Below are 25,434 nucleotides of genomic sequence, written 5' to 3'. Positions count from 1 at the left end.
GGACCAATGCAGCAAAGATCCAATTGCCTACTAATGTTTGACTGTCAAAGAATGCAGGCAGTTTGCCCAAGAATCAGCAGAGACTTCATCGACTTCCAGCGTCTGACTTTTACCAAGGACAGCCCCAGTTCCTACCCAGGGAACACTACACACATCACGTAGCGAGAAATCAACAAAGGACCTGCCGCAGATGACGCCGTTGCATGATAATCTCGGCTTCTCTGTGGGGGCAACCCTCACACTGGAGTCGGTAGTAGGCCTTCACGGACCATAACTTGGTCACTAGCTGAACTGGACAATCTCTGTTCTGAAGCGTCATCTAAAGTAGGCTCTAATCACATCTACTTCCTTTGAAAAGAGTTGATGTCAGGTAGTAAACTTAAATCTTCATTCACCCACCCCACCCCCTTATTTTAGCCTTAGAAATATTTTAACCCCTTTTCATAGCGCCTCATCTCTGGGATATCTGAAAATCATATACAATCCCGAAGGGTGTGCTCCAATTATCGGGTCATCACACTGCTCAGCCTCCCTGCGAAAGTCTACTCTATGGTGCTGGAAAAGAGGCTCCGACCGATTGTCAAACCTCGGATCCAGGAGGAATAATGCTGACACTGTCCTGGCTGTGGAACCAACTCTTTACCCTTGCGGGAGTGCTGAGGGAGATATGGGAGTTTGACCAACCAGTCTTCATGAGTTTTGTGGACTTGGAGAAGGCTTATGACCGCGTACCCCTGGGCACACTGTGGGGGGTACTGCGGGAGTATGAGGTAATGGGGCCATTACATGCTATTCGGTACTTGTATAACCAAAGTGAGAGCTGTGTCCGCATTCTCGGCACAAAGCCAAACACGTTTTTGGTGGGTGTCTGCCAAGGTTGACCCTTGTCTCTGATTCTGTTTTTGATATTCATGGACAGGATCTCAAGGCGCATCCAAGGTGAGGAATGTGTGCGTTTGGGAACCTCAGAATTGCATCTCTGCTCTTCGCAGATGATGTGGTTTTGCTGGCTTCATCAGCACGTGAACTCCAGCACGCACTGAGGCGGTTTGCAGCTGAGTGTGTAATGGCCAGGATGAGAATCAGCACCTGCAAGTCTGAGGCCATTGTTCTCTACCATAAAATGGTGGTTTGCTCCCTCCGGTTTGGGGATAAGTCCTCAAATGAATGAGTTCAAGTATCTCGGGGTCTTGTTCACGAGTGAGGGTAGAATGGAGAGGGAGATTGACATGCGGGTTGGTGCAGCATCAGCAGTAATGCGGACAATGTACCTGACCGTTGTAATGAAGAGGGAGCTGAGCCGGAAGGCTAAGTTCTCAATTTACCAGTCAATCTTCATTCCAACCCTCACCTATGGTCATGAGCTTTGGGTAGTGACTGAAAGTGTGAGATCGCGAATACAAGTGGCTGAATTCAGTTTCCTTCATAGGGTTTCTGGGCTCAGCCTTAGGGTCAGGAGCTGAGACATCTGGGGTGAGCTCGGAGTAGAGCCGCTGCTCGAAAGGAGCCAGTTAATGTGGTTCAGGCATCTGATTAGGATGCCTCCTGGGCACCCTCCTTTGGAGTTTTTCTGAGCATGTCCAACTGGGAGGGGACCCCAGGGTAGACCCAGAACTCGCTGGAGGGACTACATGTTAAATCTGGCTTGGGAACGCCTTGGGAGCTCCCAGGAGTTGCTGGAGGGCATTGCCGGGAAGAGGGACGTCTGGAGTGCCCTACTTAGCTTTCTACCACTGTAACTCGACCGCAGAGAAGCAGCTGATGATGAGATGAGACATACACCGCCCCCCACCCCACCCCTTTGGTTCACTGATAATAAATACACTTTATTTATTGTAATGGTTGTTCCCTCTTCGCATAGATGGCCTCTTTGACTCCCCATTCAAACCAGCGTTCCTCCCCATCAAGGATGTGCATATCCTCATCTATGAAGGAGTGGCCACTGCCCTGTAGATGGGTGTAGACTGCAAAGTCCTGGACTGACATGTTAGCTCTTTTGTGTTGGGCCATCCTCTTGGCCAGCATCTGTTTGGTTAATCCGATGTACAAGTCACAGCAATCCTCCCAGCACTTGACAGCGTACACCATATTGCTCTGCTTGTGCCAGGGGACTGGATCCTTGGAGTGGACCAGTTTCAGGCTCAGTATATTTAGGAGTTTGAATTCAACAGGGGCAGTGATGGAAAACAGGGTTGGTGAATGAAGAGAGGGGGCAGTGATAATGAGGACAAACTTTTTCAAAGGTTTTTAATCACCGCAGGCCTGGCGGCCTTTCCAGGTTGTCTCTCTGCCTGCTGCCCAATGACTGCTGGGATAGGCTCCAGCATCCCCGCAACCCTGAGAGAAGAATAAGCAGTTCAGATAATGGATCGATGGATGGAACCATGAGAGGGTCTTCATCATACAGTCATCATAACTGCACAAAATGATTTATGTCCAGTAGTTTGCGGGAATAGCCACACACACACACACACACACACACACACACACACACACACACACACACGCGACCAAACGCATAATCCCCTCCAGGGGCTACCAGCTGGCAGCGATAAGAAGTGCGGCTCATGCAAAATTAAAAAAAACAAAAAAAACATGACTGCGCCTCATGAATATTCCACTTGACCAGTGCAAGACTCAAATCTCGCACAGTGCATTTGCATGAAAATTGGAATTTGTGTGATTTGTGCCAGTCAAAAAGCCACCACAGCTTTTAAACGAGATAACAGAATTTTACAAAATCAGCTGTTTGGCACATTACTCATTTTATCAATGAAAGAATAGCCAAAGTGGACAGCGGCTGCGTTAAAACGGGTCCACAGGAAAGATGTAACCTACCAGATTCACACTTAACTGTTGTAGCCCATTCCTGTAGATAACCTGTAGGCTGCTGGGCTAACATTATACAAATGGACTTATATATTTTTTTCATTCTTTCTTTAACTTCACTTAATTGTCTGTTATTTCCCAGGTGTTAGCGATTACCAACAATGCTGAGCACTGTGAACAAAATATTGCCTTCACATGCCGCATGTCTCGTCTGCTCAACACTCCAGGTAAGATAACCATTATCTGAGCTTGTCATCTGTTGATTCATCCTGGTGTTTTAGCAGGGAGAGTCCAGATTTATGCTTACCAAGCCAGTACCTGAGGTACTAAAATCAGGATTCACTTTCAAAATCGTCATGCTTGATCTTTCTGCAGTAAATTAATAACTGTAAAAATATGTACAAAACACACTGCATAGATGACCTGAAAGGTCCAAAAAAGTTGGGGTTTATATATACTATGTATGTATGTATGTATGTATGGCTAGATAGATAGATAGATAGATAGATAGATAGATAGATAGATAGATAGATGGATAGATGTATGAAAAAAACTTTTAAGATATAGCAGTACAAGCTTGTTTCATGCGTCATGCACTCATCGCCTGCCAATGTGGTTAAACAACAAAGAAGAAACACAGTCAATAAATATTACATTGGCCCGCATCATGCCCCTATCTACGGTGGACAGCAACCAATGAGAAGATAGAAAAAATTACAACGAATGGGGGAGGGGTTGGGGCTTGTTTTGAAAAAACAAGGGTTTAAACGGCCAGGGCACTGTTGAAAACGCACACATTTAAAATATAACTAGATAACGTCAAATGGGTTACTTTACGTAGGTCATATGGTGGGTGGTGTTGGGGCACAGTTGGAAGAGCAGACAGTTAACATGTAAAAATATAACATCTAATAAATATCACATGTGTACCATCTGATGTGGGGGGATAATAAAGACTGGTTTATTTGTAATTAAAAAGCAGTTGTTTTTTTTTTTGTTCTCTGTCTACAGCTGGTGGCCAGTTCATTTCAAGGTGGACATATCAAGCTTGTAAATAATAAAATACTTATCTACCAAGCACAGGTTACATCTTTTGTTTTTAGTTGAATATGCATTGCTCTTCGTAAGGATTTTCCATGAGACAGAGTAACTAATGTTTTTGTCCACCAATGACCAAATATGGCAGTTTAAGGCCGCTGCATTTCTTACATGCTCATTCCTGACGCTATTCACATGGGTATTAAACCTATGTTTAAAAGGTCCTCTGTTTGTCCAACGTAAGTGTCCACTTTGCAGTTGTCTTCTCTCGTCACCGATGCCTGGTAGATGACTCCCTCTGTCTGGCATTTTCCTTCATGAGGACACGATGCCTTAGCACGGCAGTTGCAGTTGGAGGTGTTTGGTTGTGGTGAGGGTGTGTGTGTGTTGGTTATGATGCGTATGTTGTGGGATGAAATAACTTGCTGAACATCTGGCATGCAGCTGTAGCTCATTTTGACTGTGTTCTTGTTGAATATTTTTCTTAGCTGATGGTCTGGGGTAAAGCACTCATCCAAAAGCTTGAAAAACCGTTTTCCAATAATAGAGGCCACACGGTGTCGCTGTAGGAGAATTACACCAGGTGACACCTTCTGCTCCGTTCTTTTTTTTTTTTTTGCTGGCTGTCGCTAATTGATGGTGGATTGTACTTAAGTCTGAAATCATATCCACATGTTTGTAAGGCTTCCTGTGTGTGTGTGGGTGTGGGTGGGGGGTTCGTTAAAGATGGCTTCGCTGGATGATAAACATGAGAGTCTCTTGTTTATGCTAACTGGGGTATTTTTCCAGATGGAGGGTGGATGGCTGCTTTCTCTATGGATGTATTGCAGTATATTGTTGGGCTTCATGTATGGCCTGTATGTACCATTTCTTTTTTTATCACTTTAGTTTTTATTTAAGTTTTTAGGTCAATACAAACATGGCATCCGTATTCAGAAGTAAACATTGAATTATCTACATTTACTTGCACACAAGCCCAACAGGGCAACTCAAAACAAACAAACAAAAAAACACACAAAAAAATGAACTACATGAGCTTCCTGTGGGTCTAACTTTCCAGTCTTAAGTGTTGTCATGAATTATGTTGTCGCGTGTTTGCTCCTTAAACCATGTCCATTTCTTCCACTGGTCTTCCATCCGAGGTACTGTAAGTCTCAAATCGATGAGTCAGTTTTTCCATTGTATGAATGTCTTCCACTATTTCCATCCATTGTCCTTGTGTGGGGGCGTCCACCTGGCACCATTTTCTTGTGATTGCCTTCTTAGCCGCAATCAGCAGTATCTTAACCAAACATCTATCACTTGACCCTATATCGTCGTTTTTAAAATTACAGAAATAGAGGGTCATATAGCTCTTAGGGAAGTCATATCCAAGTACCTTTTGTATTACATCATGAACCATCTCCCAAAACATCGCTAGCTTATTACATTTCCAAAATATATGCGAGTGGTCTACATCCTCTGTTCCACATTTCCTCCAGCATGACAGTTTGGTGCTGGAGTATCTATTTTTGATTTTTGGTGTAATAAAAAAACGTATCAGATTTTTCCAGGAGAATTCCCTCCATATCCGTGAACTAGTGGAGGATTGATGAACTTTCCACATATTCTGCCAGTCCTCCTCTGTAATTTCTGTGCCAAATTCTAATTCCCATTTTTCTTTTATATATGTAGTTGAGTGTTTATTAGTTGTGAGAGCTTGATATAGTACAGATATCGTCCTAGATTTTCTCCCTTTATATGCGTTGATTATAATTTGAATCACACTGTTCACCTCCATGGAGGGTCCTCTCCTGATACGTTTGTTGTAATAATCCCTTAAATGTAAATATCTAAAGAAGTCATGATTTTCCAAATCAAACTTGTCTTTCATACCCTGAAAACTCTCCATCTCCCCTTTTTCCTCTAGAGTGCACCATGCTGTGATTCCCCAGTTAAACCACAGTTTAAAAACTGTGTCATGCCTCGCTGGAGTAAAGTCTCTATCATATGCTACCCATCTCAATAACTGTATCTCATCTTGTAATTTGTTGATTTTAATCAATTTAAACCATAACTCCAGTGTAAATAATGTGACTGAATCCATGTGGGTTTTTGTTTCTTGTATACTTCTTTATCCCCTAAAATATTCTGGATAGGGTACCCACCATATTCCCTTTCCATGTCTTTCCACTTGGCCATGTAATCTTGCCTACACCAGTCAACAGCATATCTCAGCTGGGCAGCTTTGAAATATTCTTTTAGATTTGGTAAACCCATACCTCCCTTTTCCTTTGAGAGTTGGAGAGTTTCATACCTTACTCTGGGCTTCTTCCCTCCCTAAATAAATCTAGATATTGTCCTATCCCACCTATCAAATTGAGCTTGAGTCACCTCTACAGGCAACGATTGGAATAGGTAAAGAAGCCTTGGTAGAATATTCATTCTAACTGTCTCAATTCTTGAGCTGAAGTCAAGTGGCAGAGTGGACCATCTATCAATATCCTTTTGCATCACATCGTTGATCTTGCCGTAATTTGCTTTATGTAATTTAGACAATTCCTTGGTAATGTAAATTCCCAAATATTTGATTTTGTTTAGATTCCAATTAAAGTCAAATTTTCCCTTGAATTCTGTGGTTGGAGTATAATTGAGAACTAGCACCTGTGTTTTTGAGATGTTAATTTTATATCCAGATAAATGACCATATAGTTCTAGTAGCTTCATTAGTTGAGGGAGTGATGTATGTGGTTGCTCAAGATAGGCTATGACATCATCAGCAAATAGCCCCACCTTGTGGACAGTGCCATTCACTGTCACTCCACTCATTCCTTCATTTTGGCGAATGGCCTCCGCTAAAGGCTCAATGAATAACGCGAACAGTGTCGGAGACAAACAGCATCCTTGTCTTGTCGACCTCTGCAAAATGAACTTGTTCGTTAAACTCCCGTTTATTTTAATCCGAGCATTAGGTTGTTGATATAATGTTTTAATACACTGTATTGACTTATTGCTGAACCCTAGTCGTTCCAATACTGCATACAAAAAATTCTAAGACACCCGATCGAATGCTTTTTCTGCATCTAAACTTACTAATAGTGTAGCTTGTTGTCTCTTACTCGCTTGATCAACAATATGCAATGTCCTTCTGATATTATCATGCGTTTGTCTTTCTCTCATGAATCCTGTTTGATCTTCATCTATCAAATCACCTATGAATGAGTTTAACCTTTTGGAGATAATTGTCGTATATATTTTATAATCTACATTTAATAATGAAATACACTACCGTTCAAAAGTTTGGGATCACCCAAACAATTTTGTGTTTTCCATGAAAAGTCACATTTATTCACCACCATATGTTGTGAAATGAATAGAAAATAGAGTCAAGACATTGACAAGGTTAGAAATAATGATTTGTATTTGAAATAAGATTTTTTTTACATCAAACTTTGCTTTCGTCAAAGAATCCTCCATTTGCAGCAATTACAGCATTGCAGACCTTTGGCATTCTAGCTGTTAATTTGTTGAGGTAATCTGGAGAAATTGCACCCCACGCTTCCAGAAGCAGCTCCCACAAGTTGGATTGGTTGGATGGGCACTTCTTTGAGCAGATTGAGTTTCTGGAGCATCACATTTGTGGGGTCAATTAAACGCTCAAAATGGCCAGAAAAAGAGAACTTTCATCTGAAACTCGACAGTCTATTCTTGTTCTTAGAAATGAAGGCTATTCCATGCGAGAAATTGCTAAGAAATTGAAGATTTCCTACACCGGTGTGTACTACTCCCTTCAGAGGACAGCACAAACAGGCTCTAACAGGTACTATTTAATGAAGATGCCAGTTGGGGACCTGTGAGGCGTCTGTTTCTCAAACTAGAGACTCTAATGTACTTATCTTCTTGCTCAGTTGTGCAACGCGGCCTCCCACTTCTTTTTCTACTCTGGTTAGAGCCTGTTTGTGCTGTCCTCTGAAGGGAGTAGTACACACCGGTGTAGGAAATCTTCAATTTCTTAGCAATTTCTCGCATGGAATAGCCTTCATTTCTAAGAACAAGAATAGACTGTCGAGTTTCAGATGAAAGTTCTCTTTTTCTGGCCATTTTGAGCGTTTAATTGACCCCACAAATGTGATGCTCCAGAAACTCAATCTGCTCAAAGAAGTGCCCATCCAACCAATCCAACTTGTGGGAGCTGCTTCTGGAAGCGTGGGGTGCAATTTCTCCAGATTACCTCAACAAATTAACAGCTAGAATGCCAAAGGTCTGCAATGCTGTAATTGCTGCAAATGGAGGATTCTTTGACGAAAGCAAAGTTTGATGTAAAAAAAATCTTATTTCAAATACAAATCATTATTTCTAACCTTGTCAATGTCTTGACTCTATTTTCTATTCATTTCACAACATATGGTGGTGAATAAGTGTGACTTTTCATGGAAAACACGAAATTGTTTGGGTGATCCCAAACTTTTGAACGGTAGTGTAGGTCTGTATCTCCCACAATATTCTTTATCCTTTCCCGGTTTTGGAATGACTGTGATTATTGCCTCTGACCATGATGGTGGTATCTTATTATTGTGAAGTGTCCAATTGAAGGATCTCAGAAGTATCGGTGCCAGCTCTTCCCTAAACACTTTGTACCATTCTGCAGGGTATCCATCGCTGCCCGGGCTTCTATTGTTTTTCAAAGAATTTATTGCATCTATCACCTCTTCCATCTTGATGTCAGCTGTTAATTCGTCATTTTGGAGCCGTCCAATTGAGGGTAAATCTAATGAATTCAAAAAGGTATTAATTTCCGCTTCGGATGCAGGTGTGGGTTGTGAATATAACTCTTTATAATATCCCAAAAATATGTCCTCTATGCTTTCTGGTATATTCGTTAACTCATTTGAATGGGGGTCTCTGATCTTATGTATATGGCCAACTGCTTGCTGTTTGCGAATACATTTTGCCAACAGTTTAGTTGCGCGCGGGCCTGTTTCATAATATCTTTGTTTGAGAAACAAGCTTTTTTTCTCAACTTCATCTAACAGTTCTTTATTAATGTCTGACTTAGCCGATTTGATTTGCTCCAACACCACGGGATTTCCCGCAGTCTGGTATTCCCTCTCCATTTCTCTTGACCTGTCCGTATTCTTTCTGGATATAATTGATTTTGCCTTTTTGATCAATGCTGAATGCGCTATTAACTTTCCCCTGATGACCGCCTTCATGGCATCCCAAAATATCGTTGGGTCTACTTCCCCATTGCTGTTTTCTTCTAGATATGTCCGAATATCCGCCTTTAACATAATCTTACTCTGCTCACTATTCAGTAGACCCACATTAAACCTCCAAACCGTATTTCGCTTTCTACAATTCAATTAATTTCTAAATATACTGGATTGTGATCTGAGATATCCGCCCCTCCAATCCCACACTCCTTTACTCTGTAAATATCGTCTTTGCTCATAAGGAAATAGTCTATCCTTGAATGAACTTTATGTACAGCTGAGTAATGTGTATAGTCTTTTTCCTGAGGGTGTAATTGTCTCCACACATCATCCATCCCCATCACTTCCAGTGATATATTTACAAATCGAGTGACCTGTGTTTTAGTCCTTTTGATACTGGTCGTATCCATTTTGTGATTCAAAACGACATTCAAATCTCCCCCACAAATTAAGACCCCCTCTGACTCGTTTGCTATTTCATCAAACAAAGATTTAAAAAATCTTTTATCACTTTCAGGAGGGGCGTATACATTTACCAATGTCACTGGTTTGTTCTCTAACCTCCCCTTCACTATAATATATCTCCCCTCCTTGTCTCCAATCTCCCTATCATAATCGAATTGAGTTTTGTTTGATATTAAAATTGCAACACCTCTCCTGCGCCCTTCCTTGTAGGAGCTATAATATGAATGTCTGTACCCATATTTCTTAAGTTTCCCATGCTCTATCTGTGTTAAATGGGTCTCTTGGAGGAATATGATTTGTACATCCTCCTTTTCTAGCTTAATCATAACCTTTTCCCTCTTCTTTAACATATTTAGACCATTAACATTCAGCGACATTATTTTAGTAGTGTGAACCATCTAGACATCTTGATACTCTTTTTCCATATATTCCCACAGAGCTCCAGACAAAAAAACTACAAATATAAAACACATTAATCAACAACAAAAATAACTTCCAACTAAAGGGGCCTAACCACCCCGAGTCCCCGTTGGTAGGTGAAGGGGAAATCCTTTTCAGAAAGGGCCCCACTCTAGACTTGACATTTTGCCCATCACATGGGATAAGCCTACAGCCTTGTCTAGGTATGTCCAACGTTTGGCAACCGTATAGCCTACCTCTCTCCGTGGCATATGATGAAAAAGCCTTTTGTAATGGAGCTCAACTCAGTCAGAACGATACCAATCCTACTTTCTCTGATAGGCCTGGAGCTTCTCTTTCGCTCGCTGTGCAGCTTCACGTCTTCCTTTCGCGCCTTGGACTCGTTGCCACCCTGCTCGCGTCCCAGTCGCCTCCACCTGCTCTGTGGCCATGGTTGCCGTGTCATCGTCTGGTATCTCGATGTCGCAGCCTCTCGTCTTCATGTCCATCGCAGCTTCCCTGGCATTGTCGTATGTCTTTGTTCCGTTGTTCCAGTGGATCCTTATTTTGGCGAGGGGTGTCTGGAAACGAATTCCTTTACCCTTGAGCACTTTCTTAATGCCCAAATATGATTTTCTTTTCCGGACCACTTCAGCTGCGTAATCGTGATCAAAGTAAATACGTTTGTCCCCTATCTCTATCTTATTCTTTTTCCATGCTTTCTTGAGAATCATTTCTTTTATATCAAACTGTTGAAAGTTCACCACTATTGACCTGGGGGGAGCTGTCGGAGGGGGTTTTTGAGCGAGGGCTCTGTGAGCTCTTTGTATCTGGAGATTGGTCCCTTCTTCTAAGTCAAGTTGAGTATTCAAGAGTTGTTCCACGTACTGGGTAATGGAGCCTCCCTCCGTCTCCTCTAGCACACCAAAGATTCGAATATTGTTCCTCCTTGACCTCCCTTCCAGGTCCATTATTTTTTCTTGCATCTGGCGCGTTTGGGTCGACATGTCCATCAGCAGTTCTGTCGAGTCCGCCTGCCATTCCTCTAGCTCGGCTATGCGCTTCTGGGCTTCACTCATGTGCGCTTTCTGCGCCTGTATTTCGCCGTTGCTCTCTGCAAACGTCTGTGTCATCTCTTCTCGGAAGCAAGCAATCTCTTCCTTCACTTCCCTTTTCACCTCATCTTTGAGTCTGGCAAAGTCACCTCGTAGCTCTTGTTTGAATTCTTGTATCTCTTTAGCGATAGCTGCTAATCCGGCACGCAATGTCTCAGCTGTGGCCGCCGCCATTGTAGCTTCTTCTACCTCGTGTTTGCTATTACCTTGCTCCGACTGTTTCTTCGCTCCCTGTGTATCTGGTGCGTTACCCTTTTGGATTGTACGGCTACCTTTATTCGAATTACCTCCTCTTCTCATTTCTCCTTTTTTTGCGTCGAGTTTAGTGTTTTAGAGGATTTATTTTAGCCAACTTGCGAGAGGCAGAAAGTTGTGCTGCTATTCAAGTCGCCATCTTACCGGAAGTCGTATGTACCATTTCTAAGGTCTAATGAGGTGTCCAGGAAGTCAATCTGGTTTTTGTTCGCCTCAACTGAAATTCTTAGTTCATTGTTTGTGAATATACTGCACATTTTATTTTTTTTTATTCTCTCGACTTCTCTTGCCGGTTTGTTGCAGACTGCCAGCCCGTCGTCTCTATATAGCCCCACGTTGATGTCCAGGACCTGTAGTTGGGACAACAAGTACAAGACCACTAGCTCACAAGTCTCTGCCCCGCCCTAGTTGCCCATGGTCACGTCAAATTTACCGCTACCTTGCTTTTGCCAAGGGATTCCCTTGTGATATACGATTAAAAACACCCACGCGCACGCATACGCATATATATAAAAAATCCAATGAGTCAAGTAAATTATTTATGAGACAGAACAAGCCTGTTTCATGCCGTAAAGTAAAGCGACTGAATGGTTTTATTGGAGTCACTGGATTATTTTGCTCCTTATTTGTTGAGCACTTTCCCTACCGTTGAGTGTTTCTTTTAATATATATATATATATATTGTAGCGAATTCGGGGGACAACGCAACCACAAGAACTGCCGCAGCCGGGAAGCGAACCTGTATCGCCCGCACCGCAGGAGACATCGCTAACCACTAGACTAAAGGGTCAGACCCACCAGTCAGTGGCCAGCGTGTCTACTTATCCATGCACGTTACACTACCCCCTCCTTCGGGAAGCGCGTCCTCGCGCTTAAGCATCTCAGTTCCTTCACGCCTCAGGGCGCCTACGCTTCCAATGGCCTTACGGTCGCCCCATCCCACTTCTGACACCAATGTAGCGAATTCGGGGGACAACGCAACCACAGGAAGTGCCGCGGCCGGGAAGCGAACCTGTATCACCCGCACCGCAGGAGACATGCTAACCGCTAGACTAAAGGGGTCAGACCCGCCAGCCAGCGGCCAGCGTGTCTACTTATCCATGCACGTTACAATATAGTAGCGAATTCGGGGCAGCCGGGAACCGCTGCAGCCGGGACGCAAACCCGAGTCTCCCGCACCACGGGCAACTATGTTAACCAGTCGACTAAAGGGTCTGACCTGTTAGCCAAGGGCTAGCGAGTCTACACATCCGTGGTCGTCCCCGTGCTTCAGCATATCAGCTCCCTCACGCATCTCGGCGCATGTGCTTCTGATGGCCTCTCAGTCTCACGGTCTCTCTGTAAAGGAAGAGTTCACCGCTCATAATCTGCACATCCAGGAAGTAAAGATGGTCTATGTTGTCCAGTAAAAGTTGAAGCCCTTAGGTGCAAATCACATTGACAGAGAAAATTGTCTTTTTCTATTCAGAGTCAGTCCTGCCATTACAACATGTACGAGCAAGCTTTGCACGAAAACGCAACCATCTTGACAAACTGCTGCAGCTGTAATACTTCTAATACACCCAGGCACCCTCTTTTTACCTAATTTTAAAGTAAGGTATGTCATTTGATGTGTTATGCTTAGGTTGTGCTAGCTGCGAACGATTATGTGCAGGGAGTAAGTTTGCTCAGGCAAATCACCATCATCTGTATGATTGTATGGCACTCTGGTTACTGAGCTTTGTGTTGTTTTTGGGCGAAGTCTTCTTGAAGTGAGATTTGATTTCCATTCTAGAGGGTCATGTCATGAGTGAGGCGCTCTCAGCTTGGGCGGTTTAGAACCGATCAAGAATTATGTGCCGTGTAGCACATTTAAGAATGGCACTGGTTGATACTTTTCAGTGTGCATGTTTGAAGGTACCATTGTGCAACAGAGTGTGTTTCAAAGAGTGAGTGACAGACAAGGAAGAAAAGCGCTGTTTCAAAGCTAACATAGTTATATTAGTGGACAGCCTTGGTGAATCAGATGACATTATATACTTACGACAAGTCCCCGGGTGAATATCATTTGCAATTTGGCAGCACGGTCTTACATGATTTTAATTTCTGTCCAACTTCATCCCGTGCTTTGGCTGTGGATGTTGCCGTTGTAAAGAATTCTCTAATGCACAGCATTGGAGAAGGTCCTTCGGTTGTCCTGAGTTGTCCGTCTGTTGGTTCTGTAAATGATTCTGACTCCTTGTGGCAGGTTTTACCTGTAAGATGGAGGATAGCAGAAATGAAAATGGAGAACAGGGTAGGAGCAATGACAAAGCCCTGCTTGACTCCAGTGTGAACCGTGAAGGGTTCCGTTTCATCTCCACTGCCATTGAGTAATGTGGCTGACATACTGCTTTGGCCCATGCCAAAGCTGCCTTTGCTTTGGCATGGGCTACTCTTTTAGCCTTGCAGTTGATGTCATTTTGCCAGGTAATGAAAGTTTGCCGCTTGATGTCAATGAGCTGTTGGATTTCGTTGTCATTCTCGTCGTACCAGTCTTGATGTTTCTGGGTTTTGTAGCCAAGGGTTCTTTTGCAGGAGTTCATGGTGATAGACTTAAGCAGGTCCCAGTGTGTATCAATATCTTCTGGGTATTGCTTTGGCAGAGCAGTGCTGAGAGTAGCCTGGAGCTGTTCTCGAAAGGTGGTGTCACCCAGCCGTTCGATGTTGAGCTTTGGCCGGCACTGCCTTTTTTGCACCCTTCTTTTCCACGTGAGACTGATGGACATGGTGGAGCGGATGAGGTGGTGGTCTGTCCAGCATTCATCCGAACTGGTCACTGCTCTGGTATTGAGCACATCATGGCGGTCTTTGGCGCAGATGACTATGCAATCGATGAGGCGCCAGAGCTTAGAGCCAGGATGCATCCAGGATGTTTGGAGTTTATTAGTTTGGTGGAAAAGTGTGTTGGTGATGACCAGGCTGTGTTCTGAGAATTTTGGTAGAAGTAATATGCCGTTGGAGTTCATGTTGCCAACTCCTTCCTTCCCTATTGTGCCTCTCCATAGATTGTTGCTTCATCCCACCCTGGCATTGAAATCTCCAAGCAGGATTAGCTTGCCCTCTTTGGGGACCAAGGAGTTCGGTTAGTATGTAGAGATTCAACTGATTTATGTGGGTTTCCTATGATTTTCGATCCCTTGTTGACAATCCGCTGCAGTTTTTTTTTCCATGTTTGACTGTCCGTCTCGCTGTACCATACTGAAATACTGTAACAGAGGATGTTATCATGGACTCGATAATGGCTGAGTAAAAACAAAATGAGAAGTTGATGTTTGATCTGGTATTGTTTAAGCTGCCTAAGAAAATAAAGTCATTGTTGAGCTTTTATAAACTCATTGTTGAGTGGAAAATTAACACTGAGCACGTCAGTGTTAATTTTCCACTTCAGGTTATTGCTGATGTACAGTGGTGCTTGAGTTTGTGAACCCTTTAGAATTTTCTATATTTCTGCATAAATATGACCTAAAACATCATCAGATTTTCAAACAAGTCCTAAAAGTAGATAAAGAGAACCCAATTAAACAAATGAGACAAAAATATGATACTTGGTCATTTATTTATTGAGGAAAATTATCCAATATTACATATCTGTGAGTGGCAAAAGTATGTGAACCTTTGCTTTCAGTATCTGGTGTGAAACCCCCCCCCCCCCTCCGTTGTGCAGCAATAACTGCAACTAAGCGTTTCTGGTAACTGTTGATCAGTCCTGCACATCGGCTTGGAGGAATTTTAGCCCATTCCTCCGTACAAAACAGCTTCAACTCTAGGATATTTGGTGGGTTTCCTCACATGAACTGCTTGCTTCAGGTCCTTCCACAACATTTCGATTGGATTAAGTTCAGGACTTTGACTTGGCCATTCCAAAACATTGACTTTAACCATTCTTTGGTAGAATGACTTTTGTGTGATTAGGGTCATTGTCTTGCTGCATGACCCACATTCTCTTCAGATTCAGTACACGGACAGATGTCCTGACATTTTCCTTAAGAATTCGCTGGTATAATTCAGAACTCATTGTTCCATCAATGATGGCATGCCGTCCTGGCCCAGATGCAGCAAAACAGGCCCAAACCATGATACTACCACCACCATGTTTCACGGCTGGAATAAGGTTCTTATGCTGGAATGCAGTGGTTTCCTTTCTCCAAACATAATGCTTCTCATTTAAACCAAACCGTTCTATTTTGGTCTCATCCGTCCACAATTTTTTTTCTTCAATAGCCTTCTGGCTTGTCCACGCGATCTTTAACAAACTGCAGATGGGCAGTAATGTTATTTTTGGAGAGCAGTGGCTTTCTCTTTGCAACCCTGCCATGCACACCATTGTTGTTCAGTGTTCTCCTGATGGTCGACTCATGAACATTAACATTAGCCAGTGTGAGAGAAGCCTTTAGTTGCTTAGACGTTACCCTGGGTTCGGGGGGTGGGGTGCGCTAGTGCACAGCGGATGGAGTGAGATGTGCTTTTGGGAGCTCCTCTCCATTTGTATTTTATTTTATTCGTCAAGTTTGCTCTCGAAACCCAATACAACTTGTTTGCCCATCTTTGTGTGACCTGGACTTGCATAAAAAGCTTGAAAATGCCGAAAATTTCTAAAACCGAACAATCATCAAGCATGACATGGCTGATACACGTGGAGCGGATAATGGCGGTTGCTCCCTATCAAGGGGTGCAATGTTGAAAGAGATGTCAGATGTTATTCTGAAAACCATTAACGACCGGTTTGATCAGTTCGAAACAAAATTCATTTCTCCTCAGTTCTCACACAATACTCTAGCAGCCCGAATGGATTCCATGGACGAGACGGCTTCAGACCATGAGTCCCGTCTGACTGCTATGGAGGAAGCCATCCGCAAGCTGCAGGCAGAAAACATTCGCCTGCGAGCCAAAACCAACAGCCTAGAAGGCCACTCTCGCCGCAATAATATTAAAATTGTTGGCATTCCAGAAGGAGAAGAGACTGGAAAACCGACAGAGTTTATAAGTGCTCTTATCCCCAAACTGCTCAGTGAGACACACATTCACAACCACTCATCATCGACCGTGCACACCGCATTCAACAGCCAAAGCCCGCCGAGGGGGCCAGGCCTCGTACACTCATTGCCAGGGTCCACCACTACCAGGAGAAGGAGATGATTACACGGCTTGGCCGACAGCGAACCCTGGAACACTACGAGCAGCGAGTTTCCATCTCTTTTCAGCCTCTTTCGTCCTCTACAGCCCCTGGAGAAGTGCCCTGCTTGTCCACACTTAAAGCAGTGTTCACACTGGTCACCTGTTCCCTCCTCCTGACATGCTCTACATCCTCTCTTGACAGTCATTCTCACTTGGTGGGTGGGCCCTTGGGGGTTTATAATGCTTTTCCTTATTTCAGCCATTTCTTCTCTTAGCAGCCTGACCGTTTCATAAAGTTCTGAGTCTCTTGAACTAGCGACAGCCGGGCCTTACGACTCTTTGGCTTCACAACTTCAGCTGACTGTTCTTGAACCCCCACTCTGGTCTCATCTGCACCCTGGTCCTGCCGACTGGTCTACATCTCTGTCTGTATTTCGTTTACTTTTGTGACTTTGCTGCTTGTGTTTTTCCTTTGCTTGTATTGTCGCGCTGATTCAACACTAGCTGCTTCATTCATTCTGTCTATGAGTATGTCATCTGTCACTTTATGATCATCGAGATAGGGCTTCATCTGAAACTTGATATGGCCACTTAACAGCCCAGTACCCACTGACCTGAAGAATTTCTTCGGATGAGCTCGGGACTGTACTGTTCATTTGACCTAACATCTCTTGAAGCAAGCAGCAGTCTCTCTTTTAACTCATGGCTCTAAAGAGGAAGTTTTGAGGTGACTCACGGCTGTCTTGTGTTATATTTATTAGCCTGTGATACAGATCTGTTGAACTGTCCTCTTTGAAATGTCACTTTGATATGGCCTTCAACTGGGGGAGGGTCAGATCACTTTTTATCTCAAGCATGTCACGAAGACTCAAACCTGGAATGACTGACTTGATCACAGCTTCCATGACTTCAGCCTCACTGTGTCCTCTTGTCAGGCCTGTCTATCTGATGCATCAGGTTTGTATATGAGAGTTTGACCTTTTGTCCCTTCTCCCCAATCTGACCACAGATCTTGAAATCTCTCCTTATTGTCACTTCTGGAGGCCGGTTCACAGCTGTCAGCATTACATTTTGTGGAGCTGAAGCTTGACTTGTTCAGTGCATTGTTCAGTCTTTCACTCAGCTGCCTCACTTCATCCTGTACGACTTGACTGCTTAGCTGGAGCTGTGAGTATTTGTCAGTTAAACTCATCTTTTCAGCTGATTTCTGGCTGGTTTGTGCTGTGCCCTCTGTATTATCGTCATCAATATCTCCAGTATTTCCTATCATCTGGTTCACCCGATTCAACATTTTCCTTAGATGATGTGTTGCAACATCCTGTTCTTCATCATCCATTACACTGTCCATAGATTCTGTAATTAGTCTGATTAACGCTCGCCTTGTCATGACAACTCCACTCGGGATTTTTGCCTCAGCACACACCTCTTTGAGCTGGTCCCGTTGTAAAAGCTATAGTCTTTCGGACAAAGTCTCTGCCAACTCCTCCAGATCCATGATGTAGCCGCGCTCCCGACGCTGCGCGTGCCCGCTGTCAATCAAAGGCGATCTGGTGCGCGTCCTTCTCACACTACGTGACGTTAATCATCCCAGCGATGCCTCCAATATTTGTTGCACACTTGGACAAAGAGGTACTTCCGGGCGTGCATGGGTTTTCACTCTTTTTAATCTGATAATTCAGACACACAGACACATCAGTCACTCGGTCATTTCACTGCAGGCGAAATGTTTACTGACGCACACATTCACTTTCAATTTCGAACTTTAACTGTAAACCACTCGTTATCTTAACAACGCTCCGATAATTTCACATTTGTCACATCCTGCCATTTACACAACTCATATTTTGACTACACACAGCTTGGTTACACGGCTTAGCCATTTGCTAATATGAGGTGAAGCACCGTCTCCGACATCATGGTCGTTAATAAACTGACAAACAGCGATATAAATGTCCTACTGTCTTATTAACGCCCCACAACCCTTATGAACTCCATATATCTCTGTGTTGCTTCTCTTAAGCCTGTTTTCATCACTTTTGCTCACTTGATAATTCAGAGACAGACAAATCAGTCACTCGGTCATTTCACTGCAGGCGATCTGTTTACTGACGCATCCCGCCTTTACCTGAGGACCCCTGAGGACACCTAGCTGCCCTAAAGTGCCTGTATTAACTCCTCACATGTAACCCACATTCATATAGCCAAATATTAAAGTTGTGATAAATAGTCCAAAAATAAACAAACCAATTAATGTGACCAACAATGCAAACTAATGAAAATGGGGTGCCCCGTGTCCATAACAGTTCCAATATTACCCCGGGCCCCACAGATGGAATACCTGCTGACAGATTTAGCCTTTAAATGCATAAAAGTTCAAGATATCGATGGTGTTTTGGAAATGCACAGACAACACATGAAAATACATTTATTTTTCAAAATCAGGGTTTGGAATGTAACTTTCAAAGTATAATTAATCGTAAAGTAAATATTCTCTCACTCTAACAGTACTTAATATTGTAAGGACACCTGGTCATGCATTCTGTCTCAAGAGTGATTGTAAAAAGATGGGGCCCATCCAAAAAGCGACCGGTTCAATCATGGCTGTTTTCTTTTCTGTATACCTTCATCTGTGCTGTAATAGAAGATGTGGATTTATTTATTTGTATTGTATCCCTCAACTCCAACATTTAGAGCCACTGGATCCAGTTTCCACAGCTGAGACTAGATCTGCCACCTTGTAGAAGAAGGGCTTGCCTATGTGAAATTGCTTTCAACGAGCAGCCTGCCCTCTCCTTCCCACAAAACAACAGAAAATGGGACATCCGGGTAGCGTAGCGGTCTATTCCGTTGTCTACTGTAATGGAACAGTTTCCTTATTTTTAGAACCTCCCTGCCAGTAGGGGCACATTTCCATTACCTTTAGAGACTTTTGCCTTCTAGTGGCATAGTTAAGTACTGCAGTTTCAGCTACTTCTTTTTCCTGTGACAACAAAGAAAATGGTATGTCTTCAGTGCAGCAATATTTATGCTCCATCATTAGCCATCACCTAGTTTCTACCCCTTTGACTGGCAATATATTTTCATTGTACTGTTACACCCAATCTCCTGGCTTCAAGTTGTGCAGCTGACCTCTATTCACATGCAGGTGAGATCGGCACTTCCACAGCCAATGGAGGTACTTCCACAGCCTCTATTGGCTGTGGAGGGTCATCAACTAGCTTTTGGACTCTGACATGGCAGCCAGAGGTCAGTAACTGACAAAACCTTTTCAAGTCAAGCACGCATCGACATAATGGAAAATTTAGAGGCTAAAGGTCAAGAAAGTGAGGAGAATAAGTCACTCTCCTCTCATTCCTTAAAGTCCTCAAAATTTTCAAAAAGCTGAGTGTTAGATGGTCAGCAGGATCTTCGAAAAGATTGTCTGCAGCAACTGGAGCCAGTATGGCAGCACAGTAGCACTAGCTGAAGCACAGGGTGCTAAAGCCAGAGCAGCCTACTCTGACAAAGAAATGAACATTGACTTAGCAAAAGCTCACATAGAAGCTAATGCAAATGTTGAAAATGTCCTCTTAGATGCAACTCTTGATGCACTTCAAGCCAAGAAAGAAGCTGACACTTTCATGGCCAAAGCAGTGGTAATGCAGCCTGCTGCTGCTCAGCTTATTGCAGAGCGAAGTGAAGAGTTAGAGTTCTTGCCCATCCAAATAACCCCAGAGCAGAAAGTGAGTGAGTACATAAATAAGCACTCAAGCAACTACGCTGAGCTCACACAAAGACAGAAAGACATGTCCACTCAGCATGATGACGTCACCCCTCAGCAAAAACAAGTGAAACTTTCACCAGAGTTCACATCTTACTTCAGACAAGATCCAAATCAATACCACTCATCACTACCAGAGGGCAGTAAACTGGTGCTGCAAAGAGATACACTTCAACAATGTCTTTCCTACAGTGAGTTACAACCACAGTGGAGGTGTAACCCAAACCTTGCACCTACTGCCAACACCACAAGTGAACTCACCAGGTTCCAAGCAAACAGTCAGCTGGTAACTGGAGGACTGACTAAGTCTGATGACAAGCCGGAGAATTATCTCAGCTGGAACGCTATCTTTCAGAGTACCATTGCAGATCTTGGTCTTACTGCCAGTGAAGAAGTAAACCTGCTCATCAAGTGGCTGGGCCCAGAGTCTTCAGAACATGCTACAAGGGTCAAAGCAGTCAACATACGTCATCCATCTGTTGGTCTAGGTATGATATGGACAAGACTCAAAGAATGCATGGCTCAACAGAGGCAATAGAAAGAGCCTTGTTCTCTAAAATAGAGAACTTCCCAAAGCTCTTCAGCAAAGAACCTCACAAGCTCTTTGAGCTATCAGACTTGCTCTTAGAAGTGTCAGCTGCAAAGCTAGATGGATATTTACCTGGTTTAAATTACCTCGACACAGCCAGGGGAGTAGGTCTAATTGTGGAGAAGCTACCCTTTCGCCTCCAAGAAAAGTGGACAACAGTTGGGTCAACATTTAAAGAAGAGCATAGAGTGGCCTTCCCACCTTTCTCTGTCTTTTCTGAGTACAGAAAGAGGCCAGAGCAAGGAATGACCCAAGCTTTACAACAGCTTCTATCTCCTCTGTCAGCTTCAAGAAAGAAAAGCCCCTGCCTAGGTAATGACAACAGAAGGCCATCAGTTACAGTGCACAAGACAGACGTGTCAGCAGAGGTAACCACAAAAGTAGAAAGGGTAGTTGAAGATCTAAGCAGACACTGTTCTATACATCACAAGCCAAACCCACTGAAAAGATGTAGAGGCTTCAGAATGATGCTGCTTGAAGACAGAAAGAAGTTAATCAAAGACAACAACATCTGCTACCGTTGCGTTGCATCCACCAGTCACCAGGCAAAGGACTGTAATGTTACCATCAGGTGTGTGGAATGTGAGAGTGAGAGGCACTCGGCAGCTGTTTGCCCTGGCCCAGCACCACAGACAACCAAGCCCCTCTCTTCCCCTAAAGAGCATGGCGGGGAGGAAGCAAACTCATCAAAGCTGGATGTTACAGCAATTTATACAAAGGTATGTGGAAATGGATTCACAGGAAAATCCTGCTCGAAGATTTGCCTAGTTCATGTCTTTCCTGAAGGTCAGCGACACAACAGCAAGAACATGTACGCAATTGTGGACGACCAAAATAATGTGTCCCTTGCAAAGACTGAGTTTTTTGACATGTTTGACATTCAAAGCACAGTTGAGCCATACACCCTGAAGACCTGCGCTGGCGTAGTAGAAACGTCAGATAGAAGAGCTTGCAGCTACACAATAGAGTCAGTAGATGGGAAAATTAGTTTTCCTCTCCCTACACTCAATGAGTGTAATGCTATCCCTAACAACAGGGAAGAAATACCCACTCCTGAAGTTGCACTACACCACCGCCATCTGAGGTCAATAACTGTTGAGATACTGCCCCTTGACCTAGATGCAGATATCCTCCTGATCATTGGACGGAACCTTCTGAGAGTTCACAGGGTGAGAAAACAGCTCAGTGGCAGAGACGATCACCCATACGCACAGAAGCTCGACCTCGGCTGGGTTATCATAGGCGATGTGTGCCTCGGTAGTGCTCACAAGCCAACTGAAGTGGGTGCTCTAAAAAATGCCTGTGTTAGTTAATGGACGCCCAAGCCTTCTCAACCCCTGTGACAGCCGCATCAATGTGAAGGAGAACTTCAGTCTGAGTTACTCGAAAGCCACTCCCCACCAACTTCAAGCTTCAAGCCCATACTCAAGACCCACTGAAGAGAGTGTAGGAGAGACTGTCTTTCACTGCACTGATACAGACAACCAGCTTGTGCCATCTGTTAAAGACATGCTCTTTCTGAAGAAGATGGAAGGAGTCTTCAAAGATGAAACTAACAGCTGGATCGCCTCATTGCCATTTCACAGCCCCAAACGTCTATTTCCAGACAACAGACCCTATACCTACAAGCAGCTTATGCCCCTTCGATGCCAGCTGGTCAAGAAGGAAGATATGAGAGCACACTTTGTCGAGTTCATGCAGAAAATAATCGATAACAATCATGCAGGCTGGCACCTCTGTAAGACAAGTCTCACAGATAAAGACTTGACCCAGGCAGAACACACAGTCATCAGATGTGTCCAACATGAAGCATATGCAAAAGAAATCAAATGCATCATGGCAAAACGAGACTTACCATCTAACAGTTCCCGCCGCAAGCTTCACCCAGTCATTGATGACAATGGCCTACTACGGGTAGGAGGACGCCTTACAGAGTTGAAGTTTCTGAGACATGAAGTCAACCCTCTTCTAATCCCAGGGAAGCATCACATCGCTACACTGCTCATCCGTCACCATCATGCAGCAGTAAAGCATCAGGGAAGACACCTAACTGAGGGAGCTGTAAGAGCAAATGGTTTATGGGTAGTAGGAGCAAAGAGAGCTGTCAGCAGCATCATCAATAGATGCGTGACTTGCAGGATGCCAAGAGGCAGAACAGAGCAGCAAATCATGGCAGACTTACCTGCTGGGCGCTTACAGATTTATCCTCCATTTTCTTATGTTGGGCTTGATGTATTTGGACCATGGGATGTCATTGCATGCTGTACGAAAGGTGGACAAGCCAACAGTAAGATGTGGTTCTGTTTACGTGCATGTCCACTAGAGCTGTTCATATCGAGGTGATTGAAACTATGAGCTCCTCTAGCTTCATCAATGCACTTCGCAGATTCTTCGCGATCTGAGGTCCTGCTAAGCAGCTGCAGTCTGAGTGTGGGACCAACTTTGTTGGTGCATCCAGGGGATGAGGCTGGATCCGCCAAGTCCTGGTGAGACGAGCGTGGAAGAATATCTACTTGACCAGAGATGTTCTTGGGTGTTCAACCCACCCCATTCATCTCACATGGGTGGCACGTGGGAACGTATGATAGGTATTGCACGGCACATCCTCGACTCAATGCTCCTACAAGCTGGAAACTCTAAGCTGACTCATGAGGTTCTGACAACGCTAATGGCTGAAGTCACAGCTATTATTAATGCAAGACCTCTAGTGCCTGTCTCCTCTGACCCAGAAGCTCCTCTGATCCTGACCCTTGCAGCTCTCCTCACCCAGAAGTTCGGTGTAGCCTTACCTCCCCCTGGAGACTTCACCAAGTGCGACATGTTTAAGCATCAATGGAAGAGGGTTCAAGTTCTTGCTGACACCTTCTGGGCTCGATGGCAGAAAGAGTACCTCAACACACTTCAGAGATGTCAAAAGTGGCAGCTGAACAGGCCAAACCTGAAGGAAGGGGACATTGTTCTTCTGAGGGATAAGCAAATGAGAAGAAATGAATAGCCAATGGGTGTCATTGTGAAGGCTCTCCCGATCAAAGATGGAGTAGTCAGGGAAGTAGAGATCAAGATTACCTGTCACAAAACGACTAAGACTTTCTCCAGACCCATCTCAGAGTGTATTCTTCTCTTGTCTCCAGAAGATTAGAGTATGTACATGTTTATTGTGGCATTTTAAATAATGCCAAATGGGGAGTGTAATGGAACGGTTTCCTTTATTTTTAGAGCCTCCCTGCCACTAGGGGCATAGTAAAGTACTGCAGTTTCAGCTACTTCCTTTTCCTGTGACAACAAAGAAAATGGTGTGTCTTCAGTGCAGCAATATTTATGCTCCATCATTAGCCATCACCTAATTTCTACCCCTTTGAGTGGCATTATCTTTTCACTGTACTGTTACACCCAATGTCTTGGCTTCAGGTTGTGCAGCTGACCTCTGTTCACATGCAGGTGAGATCGGCACTTCCACAGCCAATAGAGGTCAGCTGCACAACTTGAAGCCAGGAGATTGGGTGTAACAGTACACCTACCAACATGGGGATTGTCGGTTCGAATCTCCATGTTGCCTCCGGCTTGGTCGGCTGTCCCTACAGACACAATTGCCCATGTCTGTGAGTGGGAAGCTGGATGTGGGTATGTGTCCTGGTCGCTGCACTAGCACTTCCTCTGGTCGGTGGCTGTTCAGGGGGGAGAGGGAACTGGGAAGAGTAATGTGATCCTCCCACGGGCAACATCCCCCTGGTGAAACGCCTCACTCTCAGGTGAAAAGAAGTGGCTGGTGACTCCACATGTATTGGAGGAGGCATGTGGTAGTCTGCAGCCCTTCACAGATTGGCAGAGGGGGTGGAGCAGTGACCTGGACGGCTCAGAAGAGTGGGGCGATTGGCCAAGTACAATTGGGGGGAAAAAGGGAGGAAAATACAAAAATCCAGAAAATACAACTAGACAAAAATAAAAGTGATTTTTAACTTCATTTGACCAGCAGCCTCTAGCTGCTACTGAGTGTGTACAGTGATAAAAGTGACTCCAATTGATGGTTTCCTTCCCAGATGGTGTCCCGTTCACCTGGTGGGTGGGAAAAGCCAAGGAGAAACATTTCTACTGGGGTGGGTCAGGGCCTGGGATCCAGAAGTGTGCCTGTGGTATCGAACGCAACTGCACCAACCCAAGATACTTCTGCAACTGTGATGCTGACCAGCGCCAGTGGTGGGCGGAACTTTATCTTCAAATTCTTACATGATGTAGATGTACTGCTGAACTACTGCTACATTCACATAGCATATTCACACCAGGCCAATGATAATGATGACAAACTCATGTAAACAATCAGTTCATTATACAGTCAAACATTTAGATTTTCATTTATTATATACTTCCCTGTGATGGACTAGTGGCCTGTCCAGGGTGTCTCCCCGCCTGCTGCCCAATGACTGCTGGGATAGGCTCCAGCATCCCCACGACCCTGAGAGCAGGATAAGTGGTTTGGATAATGGATGGATGGAGGGATATACTTCTGTTTTATTAAGTTCTGTAAAATGTCGCTTTGTATTCTTTTCCGATCTGTTTGTTAACCTATTCACCTATTTTTTATTTATGGACAACATCGTCATTATTGTTCCCTCTATCTCTTTCAGCTCCAACAGTCATGTCTCTTTCAACCTGTGTCTC

The 25,434-nt window shown here is 44.1% G+C and overlaps 1 protein-coding gene across 1 annotated transcript in view; it reads left to right on the top strand.

Moving 5' to 3' along the window:
• Positions 1 to 25,434, top strand: part of LOC130131967 (contactin-associated protein-like 2) — a 285,127-nt gene that overhangs the window by 176,589 nt on the left and 83,104 nt on the right. The window contains exons 14-15 of the mRNA XM_056301695.1: positions 2,972 to 3,056; positions 24,816 to 24,972. Of these exons, the coding sequence (XP_056157670.1) occupies positions 2,972 to 3,056; positions 24,816 to 24,972 (242 nt within the window). The remainder of the gene's footprint in view (positions 1 to 2,971; positions 3,057 to 24,815; positions 24,973 to 25,434) is intronic.

The sequence above is a fragment of the Lampris incognitus genome, unplaced genomic scaffold (genome assembly GCF_029633865.1).
Source record: "Lampris incognitus isolate fLamInc1 unplaced genomic scaffold, fLamInc1.hap2 H_2, whole genome shotgun sequence".
NCBI lineage: Eukaryota > Metazoa > Chordata > Actinopteri > Lampriformes > Lampridae > Lampris > Lampris incognitus.
The sequence above is the reverse complement of the archived record's forward strand: the minus strand, read 5'-3'. Positions and strand labels throughout refer to the sequence as shown.